This window comes from Jaculus jaculus, chromosome 10, assembly GCF_020740685.1.
Source record: "Jaculus jaculus isolate mJacJac1 chromosome 10, mJacJac1.mat.Y.cur, whole genome shotgun sequence".
Taxonomy (NCBI): domain Eukaryota; kingdom Metazoa; phylum Chordata; class Mammalia; order Rodentia; family Dipodidae; genus Jaculus; species Jaculus jaculus.
The window spans coordinates 82,042,849-82,059,148 of NC_059111.1; the positions used below are offsets into that span (position 1 = coordinate 82,042,849).

Below are 16,300 nucleotides of genomic sequence, written 5' to 3' on the forward strand. Positions count from 1 at the left end.
CTCTCAAATAAATAAATAAAATTAAAAAAAAAAAAAGAAGTCTCCCTTTCAACATCTTAGTAATATCCAGGGTCAAAACCCTTATCTGCCCAGGCCCACATCACCAAAAACAAAGGAAGGACAATCCTTGTTCCTACTGACTCTTTTTGATGAAAGATTGCTGCTATATTCAACTGTACACTCCAATACAACTTAGGCTTTCAAGGTATCAATATATGACCTACTTTTTCCTAGCACATAACCTTCACCATTCATTAGTTCTAGCTACTGACATTCTTTCATCACTCCCCAATGAACTAATTTTTCCTTCTCTCAAGCCCTTTAGGCAAGAAATAGCATGCATTAAGACAGCAAAATGGGAAAACTTAAAAAAAAAAAATCAATGGTCTAAACCTTCTCTGACATGTCTTCCATATAATGTGTAAGGAATATTCAAACTGAAAGGTAAATTTCAATACTTTGAGATTTTTTTCTTTTACCAGATTTAACACTTCCTTTTTGCAAATGCCCAACTTGTTATATCTCATGAAGCTGTACTTCAATATTTATTGACTGTGGGAACAATCTCAAAATTCAAATTGCCACAATTCCTATCACTGTTCTCCATATGTAACAACTCCTAGGATTTAGAACCATAGGGAACCTACTCCAGGATATTTCTATAAAGGAATTTTAATACCACACTGTACTGTACAATATTAACACTCCTATTGGCTTTCAGCCCCATTCTGGTCCCAAATTTCAGATTTCTGCAGGAGTCTAGGAACAAGTTCATTCACTTGTCTCAAGTCTTCTTCCTGGTGGAGTACAGGCCATTCATCACACGGGAGGAAGCTCACCAGTGACCCTCGTAGTTCCTACCCTTGGACTCACCAACTCAGCACTGCTGCCCTGTCCACCACCTGAACATCTGAACATATTGTAACGGTAGCTTTCAACACTAATGGCTTCGTAATCTTTCCTCTACTCAGAGCATGAACTCTCAAGACATCGTCTTTGAAGTTTCTCTGTTCTTGTCAAAGCTTGCTGGACTCTAATCTGGCTTCTGATATATAGAATGATATGTAAGTCAGTTTTGGAGCTGAAATACAAAAATAAAATATTTAAAAGCTTTCTGTATTAATACCAACATGTTGTAAACAAAACAAAATGCAAACATGAAGCTTTAGGAGAATGTGTCTGGCCTATGCTAGATTGTGTGTGAGTACTGCCCTCCTGTGAAAGAAAGCATTTCTGTTCAGCAGTAACTTCCAACAGGCCACCTTATCCCACTGATGGTGCACGCCTGAGTTTGTTCACCCTACCAGGACACGGCGTCACAGGTACGAACTGCATTTAAATCTTTTTAAATGCATTGTGGGAAAATGTTTTTGGAAATCAAATGTACACATTTTAGAGACTCAGTAGTATAAGGAATGCTTTACTCCCAGAAAAAAAAAAAAAAAAAAAAAGGTTTCAAAATTTATTCCTGTGTCTGGACAGCCTGATGATATTAGACTTTCGTCACAGGCCCTCTGGACAACAGGCAAGGGCAGGTAGGACCATGCACCTGAGTTTTGTCATCTCCCCAGTCCTGAGCACTGCCTCAGGCTGCCCAGCAGTAGGAGTTGGGGATCAGCCTCCACAGTGAGGAGGCACCTCACTTAATCCACTAGGCTAGCCTAGCAAGAGGAGCCACCTTGTGACCCCTTGGAATACTGACCTGGGGGAGACATGAAAACTTGAAGTCTGCATATGAAAGGGTGTTAACAGGGTGGTAGCGAATGAAAGGGAGACAGACTATGAAAGGAGAGAGGCCTGGAGTTCAAGGTCGGCTGCATCTCTTTGCATGGTGTCACTGCCCAGTTCACTGACTGGTTCCCCTCTGGCTTGGTGGGATGGAACTCAAAGACATGTTACCATTCTGGGTCTAAAATTCCACTACTCTGCAAGAGACAGGTCTACTAACAGGAATACCAGCAGTTGGATTTAATAAGTATTTATGATATCACAAACACTCCAGTACTATTTTTTTTTTTTTTTAGATGAGAGGAATTGACTACTAACATAACCAGTAGCTACTTGGTCGGAAGCATACTCAACACATCTGGGTTGCTAATTTGTATGTTGTATGGTCTCCTCTGAAGACTTCTCCCCTTTAAAGGTGTTAGTTAGGCCCTTTGCTCTCTGGATATCAAGCAAAGCAAGTAAGAGTCAACTACTGAAACATTGTAAGTTTGCAGGTTCATAGCTACTGACACGTGACAATCAAAAACTGAGTACATATATGGGGTTGGAGAGATGGCTTAGTGGTCATGGCACATGGCTGAGAAGCCTAAGGACCCAGGTTTGATCTCCAGGTCCCAAATGGTGGCACATGTGTCTGGAGTGCGTTTGCAGTGGCTAGAGGCCCTGGCATGCCCATTTTCTCTAACAAATAAATAAAAATAAAAAAGGAAGACAGGAAAAATCTTCATAAACGTTTAGAGGGGGCTAGAGTGAAACCCTACCGTGGACCCCCCCCCGAAAAAGGAATTTGTAGAGAAGGTGAAAGCTACTTCTGCTTTGTATAGCTCCGTATTTATATGTATTTATTGGTGTCCAAGAGGTGGAGAGAAGAGGGTAAGTGACAAACCTCTGTCCTGATCATTCCAGTTGAAAAAGTATTCTAATGCACTTCCTCTGCTCACCCGGCTTCTCAATCTTTCACTTAAAAGGGGGTGAGGGGAACAGTCAACCAAAATGCAAACATATCCTTTGGAAGTCAAACAATAATTGTGTATACTTTAGAGATATAAAGTAAAATACAGGTTAAACAAACTAAGTTTTTACTTATTACAAAATTGGAAAATATTAGCTGACTTATTTAAAAACAAATACAGCAATAAAGAATGAACTTAACTTTAATCAAATTAAAATGAGGACTGTGAATGTAGCCTTTATTTTTAATTTCCAAAATGTTACTGATTTATTTCCTTGTGTCTTGACGTTCGCAGAACATACCTGTTCTGGGAAAGTATCTGTAATTTCAAATAAGAATGTGTGTCCACAAACCTTCAAACACCACTTAAAATTACTCAGTGTCAATGTCAAAGTTCCGAATTTAATAAAGTTTTCAACATTAGATGAGCATTGTTTCACTTATAAGGCTGACTTTAAAGAGATCTGAAAGTGAAATGTAAAATTATTGCTTCCATGGTTAAGTTGGCACAGTCTATACAAGACAGAATTCGGACAAAAACAAACTGCACACTGCAGTTACACATCCCATCTCACATTTCACACACATCAAGATACTTAAAATTCTGTATATGTTAAAATATTTCCAGAGGATATTACTGTGTTTAACTGCAACGACAATGTTTTGCAGTACAATAAACGCTTAAAAAAAAAAAACCCTTCATGTGATGTTCCACAGGTATATTATTTTGTCCAATAGTACAAAAAAAGTTCACAATGTAAAGCCAAGAGTATTGACGTTCATTATTTAAAAAAGAAAACAAGACCCTGCTATGTTAATTTTACAATCCCTAGAACTGTAAAATAGCTATTTTTTCTTTTAGTTTATAGAACTAAGGGAAGCATTTTAAAAGTCAAAGTATCCATGCTGCGTTTGACAGGGTAGAAGCAACAAATACTGAGGTGCATCTACTTACGAATTATATTCAATTTGTAAGAAGAAATAGTATCCCAGAGTTCATTAATATTAAAGAAATATTTGAATAGCTTCCAACTCACAGCCCAAAAAGAAACACCACTTTTAGGTTTTTGTTCAAACCATTGAAATTTTAAGTTCAAAATTCAGGAGCTGCCTTAGTACTATGAAAGGCAGTTCAATCATCTCATTTGTTTATGCTCCAGTTTAGCACATTTATATGTGACAAATGATCAACATACTCCATATATAATAAGGTATTAAATACCCAATAAAATAATAAACCAAAACCGAGTCATTTAGTGAACATCTAAAGTTAGAAACAAGTTACACCCCTGATATGTTTAAGTAGAGACATAAAGCCTAGGTGGAGCCAAACAAAAGTTTCAAAAAATACTAACAGTCTTTTCAGTAATTAGGATGTCTTTAAACACACCAGAAACTCTGGTAATCACTGTTACTATGAAGCCAGCAGAAGTAGGTATACAGTTTTTCGGTTTACAAATCAAAATTGCGATATTAACACCTTCCTCTTCTAAAGCCACATGGCCAACATGGATAACATGTCAGAAACATATATGCCTGCGTTGCTATAATGTTCTGCCTTAGCTGGATCACCCAAGTAAGATAAGAGGGAGACATGACCTAGTTGCCTCACTCTAATCATGGTGTTCATATTACTAGCACAAACTCTAGAAGACATGGTCCTGAAGGGCATGTACACACATATGTTCACTTTTTACTGTGTGCATTAAAAAAATTGTGCTTTTCACAGATCTGATGTAAATTTTGACATAAAACATTTTATTTCTTCAGAAGGAAAAATAAAGACTATGAGGAGAGGCACATCAAGAATCAAGCTGTAAGGTTAACAATACACATATAACTAGCCAAAAGATCTTTTTAATTTAAAGGGTACTGTTGTCACAGGCCTGATATTTATACAGACACATACATATAAACAAAGCCTCTTCCTAAAAGCTGTATTATTCCACAACAGATTTTCACAGAAACCAGCATATATATCAATGTCTTAAACAATTTGGTCAGTTATCCTTTGCATACGCATTTAGAATGTAAAGTACACTGTTACCATGACATCCCAAACTGTACATTTAGGGAAATGTGCTTAAAAATGGTTCAGTGATTTGCACAATAAGAGGACTATTTACAAAGGTAGCTATGTACGGTAGCAATAAATAATCCTGCCATCCAGAGAGATAATAATGCTCATGCCCACACCAAGATGGTTGCATGCTATTAAAATATGTACAGAGTTCTTCATAGCTCATCCACGAACAGTCACAGTGCATGCCCTTCGGTTTCCTCCGCATTCCCTTCAGTCCTGCTTCTGAGGGATGCATCCTTCCATCTCTACAACTTCAGGCCACCCTTCGTATTTGTTTGTGTCCTTATTGTTCTTTATGTGCTGTGGGACATAACAAGAGTGTGAGTTTAACTGGTGTCATCAGCTCAGTTGCAATAACAAACTTCACTTGCTCTCACTTCAGTAACATGCACTGTCAGCAATGTGAACATATGATCTATGGCTCAAGATATGAGTGGTTCTTGGGACCTGGCACATATGTGGCAGACCATCATCAAACAGTGTCAAAAGACTGCAGATGCTGTTAAAGGATTCTTTGTGAGTCAAAAGTATAGTTTATATTCCATTAAGTCCCAAAGTATTTCCAAATTTAACAGATAGTAATATCCAAAGCTTAACTGAACTCCTTAATAACTGAAGCTCTACCAAAGACATGAAACCCATCCTCCTCATTCATTGTCATGTGAACAGGTAGGCAGAGGAATGCAGTTTTTAAAATTATTTTGAAAATTAAAAAAATAAAACACAGTTGTTTCAAGTAATTGATTACCACAAACACTTGAAAAATATCTAAACACACTTGATATCTGCTTAATCTAATTTTCAAATAATTAGGATGTGAACATGCATCAGAGTTTTTCACATGATTTCCTGCTGTCCCTAATGAGAACATCTAAGACACTCACCTGTTCAAAAGGGCTTTTTGTCTTGATGCCTTTCCCACCACAGAAGACCCAGTTGTCTCTAAAACCAAGACTGGTAATAGATGTGCTCCCCAATTCAGCAATGAGCCGCCGCGCCTCCTCACTGAGTCTTAGGAGGAGAGGAGGACAGAATACTGAACACACAGTATTGTATGTCTTTAACACACTTACCTGTGATGCTCAACAAATATGAAGGCAAAATATGTCAGTTCAGATGACAACACAAGATGAGTACAGAAAGTTTCATTGACCCACATCCCTATCTGAATTCTTCAGTGACAAAAGACAAAGTCCAGCTATCAATTTTATTTATCTTATTAGCAAGTACATCTTAGGCATCTGTATTTTCATAACCATTTACCTTTATTAATTATTCTTAACACATTATCAAAAAAAGAAGGGAAGCCAGGCGTGGTGGTGAATGCCTTTAATCCCAGCACTTGGGAGGCAGAGGTAGGAGGACTGCCATGAGTTTGAGGCCACCCTGAGACTACAGAGTGAAGTCCAGGTCAGCCTGAGGTAGAGTAAGACCCTACTTCGAAAAACCAAAAATAATAATAATAATAATAATGATAATAATAGGGGGAATAGTGCTATTAACAGATGCCAATCTAGGCTAAACCAAGGTCTCAAACCACCACTAACTGTGTAAAATTATCACTTTGTGTTGCCATGAAATTATTTGAAAACTACATGTAAATGAAATAAAGGTAAACATTGATAGAAGATATACCTAAAGTACATTTTATTTAAAAACAATCAAGTTTTAAGCCAGGTGTGGCGATGCATGCATTTCATCCTAGCACTTGGCAGAGGTAGGAGGATTGCTGTGTGATGCAGCATAAAAAAAATGAACTAAACAGAAGTGAAATGCGCATGCAAAAAGAGTCCACGGCATGAGCTCCGTGAAAACCTGGGGTCCACTCATAGAGGCACACACTCGCCCTGGCTTTCTCCCCAGTCTCTGCGGGAGGCTGGCTTTTGGGCTATCCTAGCCATATCAGCTTTCATGTTTCATTTGTTTGCTCTGTTGACAAGCAATTTCTCACTAGGCAAAGGGAACTCCCTCAAAGTACTGACTGAGCCCTGTTTCCTTGTTTCCAACAGTCAGGAAATCACAGATTCGGAAGACAAATTCTACTCATACAGTTTCTCCAACGTGCTTCACTTTGCAACATCACCAAATGACCCTTTAAATATTTATTTACTTATTTATTTATTTATTTGAGAGAGAAAGAGGCAGATAAAAAGAATGGGCATGCTAGGGCCCCTAGCCACTGCAAATGAACTCCAGATGCAGGTGCCACCTTGTGCATCTGGCTCTACCTAGGTACTGGAGAATTGAACCTGGGTCCTTTGGATCTGCTGGCAAGCGCCTTAATTGCTAATCCATCTCTCCAGCCCCACAAGAGTTTTAATGCCGGAGCAAGAACAAAACCTGCTGCAAGGAGAGGGTGGGCAGTACGTTCACTGGCAGCTAAAGGTTTCCGCCTCCAGAAATGTCCAAGACTCCACCCATGTTCACATCTCAGAAAAATACACTTCACCACCTCAGAGGCCTTTATGTTTGCTCATAATCAACTGACATACTACACGTTAAATTCATAAGTGAGATTATATAGGCGATTATGTGAACTGAAGGTCCAGCCTCCTGTAACAAGGAAAATCTTTTCTATCTGAACTTTGCCACAACTAAAGAAGCATACTGCAGAGACCGTCATCCTTACTTCTGTTCTTCTCAGCTCAGTGAGCACTGCAATCAATAATGCAGCCATGCCAATGGAGTCACAGACAAATCTCATCCCTTGGAGCTCTGGGGCAGAAAGGTATTAATACAGCAGGTCTGAGTTCTCCTTCTTAGAAAGGCTGCCCAGCAAGACTGGCCTTGCTGACATACGGACATGTGGGTTTGGGAAAGGCCCCTCCCCTTTCCAGATCAGGTGGGGATGGCTCCTTGCCCCCACATGCACAAGCAATGCTTTCCACTGGGGAGTCTGGAATTTGGGGCTGGTGCCTATGTGACCACACAGCAGGAAAAATGCTGGATGGTGACTTCTGGTGAGCGTCTCCAGTAGAGCACACAAGTGCACTGTGATCACACGCTAGCGGTAGAATTAAGCCTGCCCTGCTTGACTCCACTGGGGACAGTTGGAAACCTGAATGGGGCTCCCTCAAGATTCTGACCCCTAAATGGCTTTCCTCTGTGCATTCTATACTTTTAATCATAGTCATGAGTCCTCCCGGAGAATATTAAACACTGACCCTTGTCCCTGCATGTGTCTGTGGTTTTCTAATGGGACCATGTCCTATTTCCTGTGAAGCTTATTTCTTGTTGCTATATTCTATTTAAGTAAAAGACAATTTCATATCTCTAAAGGCAATTTAAAGACATACAACACAGCCAGTATGTTGAGCAATCAATATAAAGGCATAAAAATACCCTATTACTTTGAAAGACAAGGTAATTAACATATTCATATATAGCCTAAAACTTGAAGATATTTGCTTTTTTGTTCTGAATAGGAGTGTCAAAGAGTTTGTCGCATGTTTTCAGTATTTACTAAAGGTCTTAAAGGGTTGAGCTGTTAAAATTTTATGTTGTACCAAATATTTAGTAAAGGATTGTAAGATAAATAGACAACCGGAAGACAAAGCCAGAGGTCACATTTTACTATAAGACACCCCGTGGTGCGTGGGGACAACCTGGAGCAGGAAGAGGAAGCAGGGACTGCAGGCGGAAGTCTGGGAAAGGAGGTGCACCCGTAGCCTGTATTACACCATTGAACCACACCAATGCCTCCTTTCTCAAAAGCACAGAAAGCAAAAAGGACAACTGATAGGAGTTCCGGGAGCACCAGCTGAGCAGAAGCATCAGAAACTGGAAGAGGCTCACCACTTTCCTCAGGTCTGAAGAACAAGAAATGCTAAGCAACTGGACAGCACAGCCAGGAGAGGCAGCTCATTACCCAGTCAGGGAGAAATTCTTAGGAAAGATTATAGTTCTGGAAAAATAAACCCCAGTAATTTCTACTACATAGCTACTGCTAACAAATCTGGACGGGGTGAGGGGCGGGGGAAGGACAGTTTCAAAGTTAGTGCTACCACAGGAAGGCACATGATTTTAAAAAGGAAAGCTTGAGAAATAAAGCATGAAGTAAACCGTATTACTAACAACAACGCCTTTAAGATACTACCAGGAATCCTGTAACACTCAGAACTAGACGAGACTCAACACTATCAAGAACTTTTTTGCAGGGTGCACATGTGCCATTGCACACATGCAGAGGTTAAAGGGCAAAACTGATCGCCAGTCCTTGCCTTCCACCTTGGTAAAGCAGGGTCTCTCACTGTTTACCACTGTGGTGGCTAGGCTAGTGGGCCTGTGAGCATCCGGGCAATTCTGTCTCCATATCCCTTCCTGCCCTAGGTGTGCTGGGATCACAGAAACTTGTGGTATATAAGCTTTACATAGATTCTGGGGGTCTAAACTCAAGGATTCCCATTTGTGCCTGGAGCGTGCGACAAGCGCTTTATCCACTGACCCACCTTCCAGGCCAGTCCTATTAAAGAACATCTGAGCCAGGTGTGGTGGCTCATGCCTTTAATCCCAGTACTCGGGAGGCAGAGGTAGGAGGATCACCTTGAGTTTGAGTCCACCCTAAGGCTCCATAGTGAATTCCAGGTCAGCCTGGGCTAGAGTGAGACCCTACCTCAAAAAAAAAAAAAAAAAAAAAAAAAGAACATCTGATACCAAGTATGAGGAATGGGAGGAGTCATGGGTTTGCAATGGCCATAGGATGGCCCAAGAAAGTAAGCTGTGTTTGATCACTGTGGGGTAAAAAAAAGGAATAGCAGTCGTCACCTTTATCCACTGAGATCCCAAAAGCATTAATATAAAAGTGGTGGGGAGGGGGTGGGGAATAGCCGGAAGGAAAAAGAAAAGTTAATGACATCTTAGACATTCAAGCTATGTGGCAGCAGATCAGGATACTGCAATTAGTTTCCTCCATGAATTTCAAGTGAGCATCTGATAGTCTCGGAAAACAGCTGCTAAGAGTAAAATAATGAAGTTGCAGCTGGATGGTATGCCCACTGGGGTGCCCTGGCAGCTGTATGTAAAGTCATTTCTGCAGCTGATTAAAGGATAAATCCCTCGGAGGACGAAGCCTCAAGCAGGGTGGCACACGGCCCTTTGTAAATATTTTTATTGAGGGCTTAAATTTAGACACAAGAATGGCTTTGGAGACAGTACAAAGCCTGGATCACAGAAGCCTCCTAGGACAAATGTCAGAACAAACAGGACCAAATCAGCAAAATCTAACAAGAATATCAAGTCCTTCACTTCAACATAACCCACTTCTGAATGGGGAGAAAGACCTGGCTTGGCAGTGGCTTTAAAAACAAAGAAAAAGAGGGAAAGAAGGGAGGGAGGAAGGACGGACGGACAGACAAGCCTGACATCAAAGGAAAAGATCTGAGAATTTAACTTAACCAAAAACTCGTGTCCCAAAAATGTGACTTGATAACTTAAAGAAAACTAATATAATACCAGTCTGCATGAATATTCAAAGAAATGCAATCTCCAAAACATGGCAAGTTAGCATTTCCTCTGAGGCCTGTGCTGGCCAGACCACATTTGGAACAGTGTGCTTAATTTGGGGCACTTGTTTTAAGACAACAAGCAACGCCCCAGAAGCACAGCCAGGATGGAAAATCGGACTGGAAACTGAAGATGATAACAGATTAAGAGAGCCATATGTATTGAGCCTGGAAATCGAATAGAAATACCAATCAGCTTCAAATCCTTGCAAGTATCGAGTGATGAGGGGAATGTTTTTATTGCCGTGCTATTCCATCTACCCAAGTTAATGACTTTTGAACAGATTCAGAAAGACCACCCCAGCAAAAGAACATTTCTTCACAAATCTTTTCTGCTTGTTTCAAGTAGGGAAAGGGCAAGGGCACCTCCAGCAGGTGTGACACCTGCAGAGAGAAAACTGAGCCTTCCAAGGAACTAGCCCTGGCTTGGGACATTTTTAGGAAGCCTTGACATGCATACTACAACAGTCTGTGATGAACAGTTATGGTTTGCTATGAGCTCATCTACAGACAATGGGAGCAGGTCTGTTTTCCATCAGGGGTAACAATGAAAGAATCCAGTGATGAAGAAAGTTCATGTGTGTCTAGCTGGGAAAGGGAGCTTATGTTAAAACTTCAATTTACACATGCAGTTCCCTGTTCTCTCAGCCAAAGTACAATGTAAGCCACTTATTTATTGATTAAGGAAGCCTAATTATAACTTCTTGCTACATGGAAGTGAGTGATTTTTTTCAGGCTTCTTCTTTTTTCAATTTATAGATTTAATATAGCTTTAGCTGAGCCAGATAAAATGCACAATGTCAATGGAATAACAGCTTGGCATCATTTATAAAATGTATTATCTTTTCAAAGAATGTGAAAGGGGGCTTAGTCCCTCACAGAGGTATGAAATAATACTTGTAGAAATCTTATAAAATAATTAAAAATGTCTTCAGAAATAGAACTAAAGGTTAGCAGAAGAGAAATTTCAGAAACAAATCAAAGTCAAGAGCCTAACATAACAGAGACATTGTAAATCTCTGGGAAATTACAAATGGATTTTTTAAAATATAGGGAAATAGTAAAGTTGCTGGAAAAGAAAGCTAATTATCTAATACAAAGATGAAAAGTCCTTCTAAAGTTTAAAAGTAGAAGAAACTAGAAAGATAAATTGTTGTGTTGGAGTGATGGCTCAGTGGTTAAACGGCTTGCCTGTGAAGCCTAAGGATCTAGGTTCAAGACCCCAGTACCCACATAAGCCAGATGCACATGGTGGCACAAGCATCTGGACATTTTTTTTGGCAGTAGTCAGGGGCCCTACTGTGCCCATACTCTCCCCTGTCCTCAAATGGAGTTAGCTTGTCAAAGTTCCTGTTATTGACTTCTAGGAATTTACCCAAAGAAGATGGTTATAAAGGTGCAAATGAAAACAATAATTATATAAGATAATGTGTTACCACCATGTTATTTTAAAAAATTTTCCAGTAACAGGAACTTTGAATAAATGTGAGTCCAGCAATGAGCTGCCCAGCTGAGCCAGGAAGGATCCTACTGCAAGCATTAGTCCAGGGAAAACAGCTTAGGTTGTTAGATATACAAGAAAGTTCAAAATACTTATGTACAATGTGGTACTAATTTCACAAAAACATATGCATAAGAAATAGTCACATGGGAAGAAAGGAAAGAAACTGACAACAAATGCTGATATTATTTAATCAGAATTAGACAAGCTAAATCCATTTAACAAATCTTTTTCAGAAAGACTGTAGCTCTTTCATTCCTGTTAGGTTATAGCTACCAAATGTGTTAAGTTTTAAGCATACATACTTGGTTGCTCCATCATCGTATGTTGCCATTAAGACTATTGTTCCATCTGGAATGGCTTTCAGAAACTCAATAAATGGTGCCACATCTGAAGAAAAAGAATTCAGAGTTTCTTCTTAGAACAATCAATTTACCGTATCAATAATCTCTAAAGTTAACATTATTTGATGTTTCCATCATAGTTTTTAATGAAAAGTAATCCAAAAGGTAGACAAAATCAGATGTGTTTATTAATACAATCCTCCTGCAAAGATTTCTACGAATTTCTCTAAGTGAGTATAATGATAGCATTTTTAATTCAGAAGGGGAAAAGAGCTAACAACCGATTCTACACAAATGAAAGATGAAAGCAAGCTGCATGCATTTTCTAACTGGGAGGAGGGCACCTTCAGTGGCAATTCATCTCCTTTGAGAGAACAGGGCCATTCCGGCTTCATGGAAGAGTTACTATGTGACAATTTCTACTAAGATCAACTGTCTTTAGAATCTAAACTAATGGTGGCATGTATATTAAAACAGCTTTGACAGCTATGGAATGCTCTCCAAGTCTTAAAAAAATAAGTAATACACAGCATCTTCTTATAAGATAAGGAAATGTTAAACAAACTGTTTGTCTGAAAACTGAGCACAGATTTTTTAAAATATAGAGAAAGAGTAAAGTTAAGTTTGACCTGCTGGCTTGACCTGAGGACCACAGAGAGGGAGGGAGAAGTGCAAACAGACTCAGACACAAAGATTGTGCCAGCTTTCCCTCACACATGAAGAACCTCCCCTGTGGGTGCCATTCTTCTGGGAGTCTTGGCTCTGCTTGCTGGTGACATCTTCCTACTCCTGGATGAATTTCCAGATATTGGATGGAAAAATACTTGTGAATTTCTCTACACCCACTATACTAGAATGAAAATTCAATTTCTTCTCTTAAATATCCATCTACTCTAAAGTAGCAGAGGCATAAGGATGGATTATATAGAATTATTGCTTTTCTAAAACCAGCTAATATTAAATTTTAGACACTCCTATTTATGATTAATTTGAGACAAATTTTTGAGAAAAATTGTATGTGCACAAATCAATTTAGTTAATCAGAAATGCTTAAATTGGTTTATAGTGATCTTTTTGTTTTTCCAGGCTGACCTGGAATTCACTATGTAGTCTCAGGCTAGCCTCAAGCTCATAGCAATTCTCCTACTTTGGGCTCCCTGGTGCTGGGATTAAAGACATGCACCACCACACCAATTTACAGTGATCTTTTAAATAAATAAACTTCAGACAGAAACCTAAAGGAGCCCAGGGTTGTTTATATTAGTTGTTCTTTAAAGACACAGAACCCAGATGCTTTTCAAATCTTGGCTTTGATGTTACTCTATTCAATCACACACAACCTTCTCACCATAAGCAAACCATAAGCAATATGACTATCATTCAAATACTGCTGCACATTTAGTGAAATGGAAATGAGAAAAACAAATAAAGATGCACACAACGCCACTATTCCTACTTGAATGGGCCACATTATGCTGAGGTGGTTAAGTCAGTGCCAGCAACAGAATAGCATAAGTTATTCACACATACCTCCTCCCCACATGTCAAAATACTTCGTGTCTAATACTTCTCCTGTTTTTCCTGAAAGAGATTGAATTCAAATCAAATTATGCAACTGAACTATACCATACATGCAGAGACAAATCATCTTCCTCAGTGATTAGCATGAAGTCATTAGCAGAGAAGGCATCATTTTGAGAACTTTAAATCTATTATGGTCCTGAGAAGAAGCATCAGTGGCTACGAGTGTTTACTGTGCAAGCATGAGGAGAGAGTTTGACCTCCAGCACACAGAGAAAATGTTGAGCAGGCTGCTCCTACCCTTAAACCCCAGCACAGAGGGCGGCAGAGATGGAGGATCACTGGAGCTCCCTTGTCAGCCAGTCTAACAATAAAAGGTGGGCCTCCAGCCTCAGAGAGACTGTGTCTCGGGGAAATAAGGTAGAAGAGTGAGAGAGGAAGATGTCTACTGTCTTCCTCTCATCTTCCACATGCATGCACATGGGAGTGTGCATAAGCATGTATATACCACACAGAAACACATCACACATATTAATAGACACTCACAGCAGAAAAAAAGAAAACCAAAAATCATATGCATAGAAATTCATTATGGACTTCAGACAATCTCAGTGTTAATCCACTTCAGCTTCAGGTGCTAACCACTTCTCTCACTTAGGAATTATCCCCAAGGGCTGAAGAGATGATGTAGTGGTTAAGGTACTTGCCTGTGAAGACTAGGGACCCACATTTGACTCCCTAGTACCAATGTAAGCCAGATGCTCAAGGGGGCACATGTGTCTGGAGTTCCTTTGCAATGGCCAGAGGCCCTGGAATGCCCATTCTCTCCCCCCTCCCTATCTCTCTCTCTGCCTCTTTCTCTCTCAAATAAACAAATTAAAAATAAATACCACACACACCAAAGAAGTAAAATAGAAATTATATGCATAGAAATTCATTACAGATTTCAGACTATCTCAGTGTTAGTCCATTTCAGCCTTATGTGCTATCCACTTCCCTCACTTAAGAATTACCCCCAAGGACTGAAGAAATGGCTTAGAGGTTAACATGCTTGCCTGTGAAGCCTAAGGACCCAGGTTTGATTCCCTAGTACCCACCTTGTGCAAGATGCACAAGGTGCAGCCTGTGTTTGGAGTTCATTTAAGGTGGCTAAAGGACCTGGCACACCCATTCTCTCCCTTCCTGCCCCTCCTTCCCTCCCTCTCTACCTCCCTCTCAAATAAATAAATAAATAAATATATTTTTAAAAAATGAATTATCCCCAAATTTTCAGAATGAAAAAGCACTACTTAATCAGATACTACATTATATAGTAAAACCATTCTAAAATAAAATTTAAACTTCCCTTGAAGATGGTTAAACAGATGAAAAGATATTAAACATCCTTAAAATGAATAATGTGGAAATTCAAAATTTTGCCACATATGAAAGATGAGTACTCTCCCACTTCGTAAACTGGGTAAGGTGGCTGGTAGATTAAAAAAAAAAAACTTACTTTTGTTTAGTTTTACAAAAATCTAGAGTGTGGAAGCAAAGAATCAACATGCCCTCAGTTCATGGGCTGGGTTTTCAGACGTAATTCTGTGAACTTGCATTTTCATGAATGAGCTTGTGAAAACAATTCTGACAGTGATGAAACTGTAACAAACTACTGTTCCTCCTCCTTCCTTTCTCTACCTACCCAACAGCCTATCACCCGCTGTCATTTTACTCCCCTCATTCTTGTTTACCTAGCTTCATATTGTGCTAGACATGAGAAGGATTTGCATCAATGTAGTATTTGTTTGGGTGTTTGTAGACAATCTCCCAGGAAGCTCTCTGGATTCTAGAGAATCTCTTAGGAATGCACAATCAATATTTAGACACCCAGTGTCCAACTATGGAGGTTAGGATAGGAGGGCACCAGTGTCAAGTCTGGCACCTTTAAATCTGATTCCTCGTAAGGTAGATATTACTTGGGGCCACATTCACTGATCATGTCCATAAAACAATAATTATTCTTACCATTTGCCAAAGCAACATTAATCCCTCTTCCAACATTATTCTTAACACCACTCATCAAACTGAAGGACACAAAATGAAGACAAAATTATTAGAATTAAATACTGCATACAAATACATCACAAAAATAGTCATATGAAAAACAGTGTTGCTTAAACATCAAACAATCAGCATTGTAGAGGGAAAGAGTACCATGAAGAGAACAGACCAACAAGCCAGGGTCAGCCCAGTATCAAATCAACTTTAAAGCAACGTCCTTACATAATACTTTGCAAGCAAACATTTACATTAGACAATATTAGGAATGGAACCCCAGCCCATTTCTACCTGCTCTGCAGCACAGTAAGCAACAGCAGTCAAGAAAACCCATTACATATGTGGACATCAGGGCATGCCATCCCAGCCCTTCTCATCTAACAATCACTTTTTTTGTATTCTGTAGTGTTGTGTGGCAAGAAACAGAAGTGACATGCCATGGAAGTCACTTACAATCTAAGGGCAAAATGAGTAACAGAGTGCTCAGACATGAATGCTTCCCTCATTCGAAACTTATCTAGACAAAATTCTCTAAAATAAGCCAATCTATGGAAAAGAATAATTGGGGGATTAGGAATTGTCAGCTGGAGGTGGAGTAGGATGAGAATGTACTAGCAGAATAGCTAAAGGGTA

The 16,300-nt window shown here is 39.5% G+C and overlaps 1 protein-coding gene across 2 annotated transcripts in view; it reads right to left on the reverse strand.

Moving 5' to 3' along the window:
- Nucleotides 1-3,062: 3,062 nt before the first annotated feature.
- The window catches only part of Fam3c (FAM3 metabolism regulating signaling molecule C), a 50,793-nt gene continuing 37,555 nt past the window's right edge, over nt 3,063-16,300 (reverse strand). For both annotated transcript variants that reach the window (XM_045160793.1, XM_045160791.1), the window contains exons 6-10: nt 15,635-15,693; nt 13,640-13,690; nt 12,071-12,155; nt 5,648-5,774; nt 3,063-5,063 (exon numbers count right to left, since the gene is read on the reverse strand). In XM_045160793.1, the coding sequence (XP_045016728.1) occupies nt 4,974-5,063; nt 5,648-5,774; nt 12,071-12,155; nt 13,640-13,690; nt 15,635-15,693 (412 nt within the window). In that variant the 3' untranslated portion in view covers nt 3,063-4,973. The remainder of the gene's footprint in view (nt 5,064-5,647; nt 5,775-12,070; nt 12,156-13,639; nt 13,691-15,634; nt 15,694-16,300) is intronic.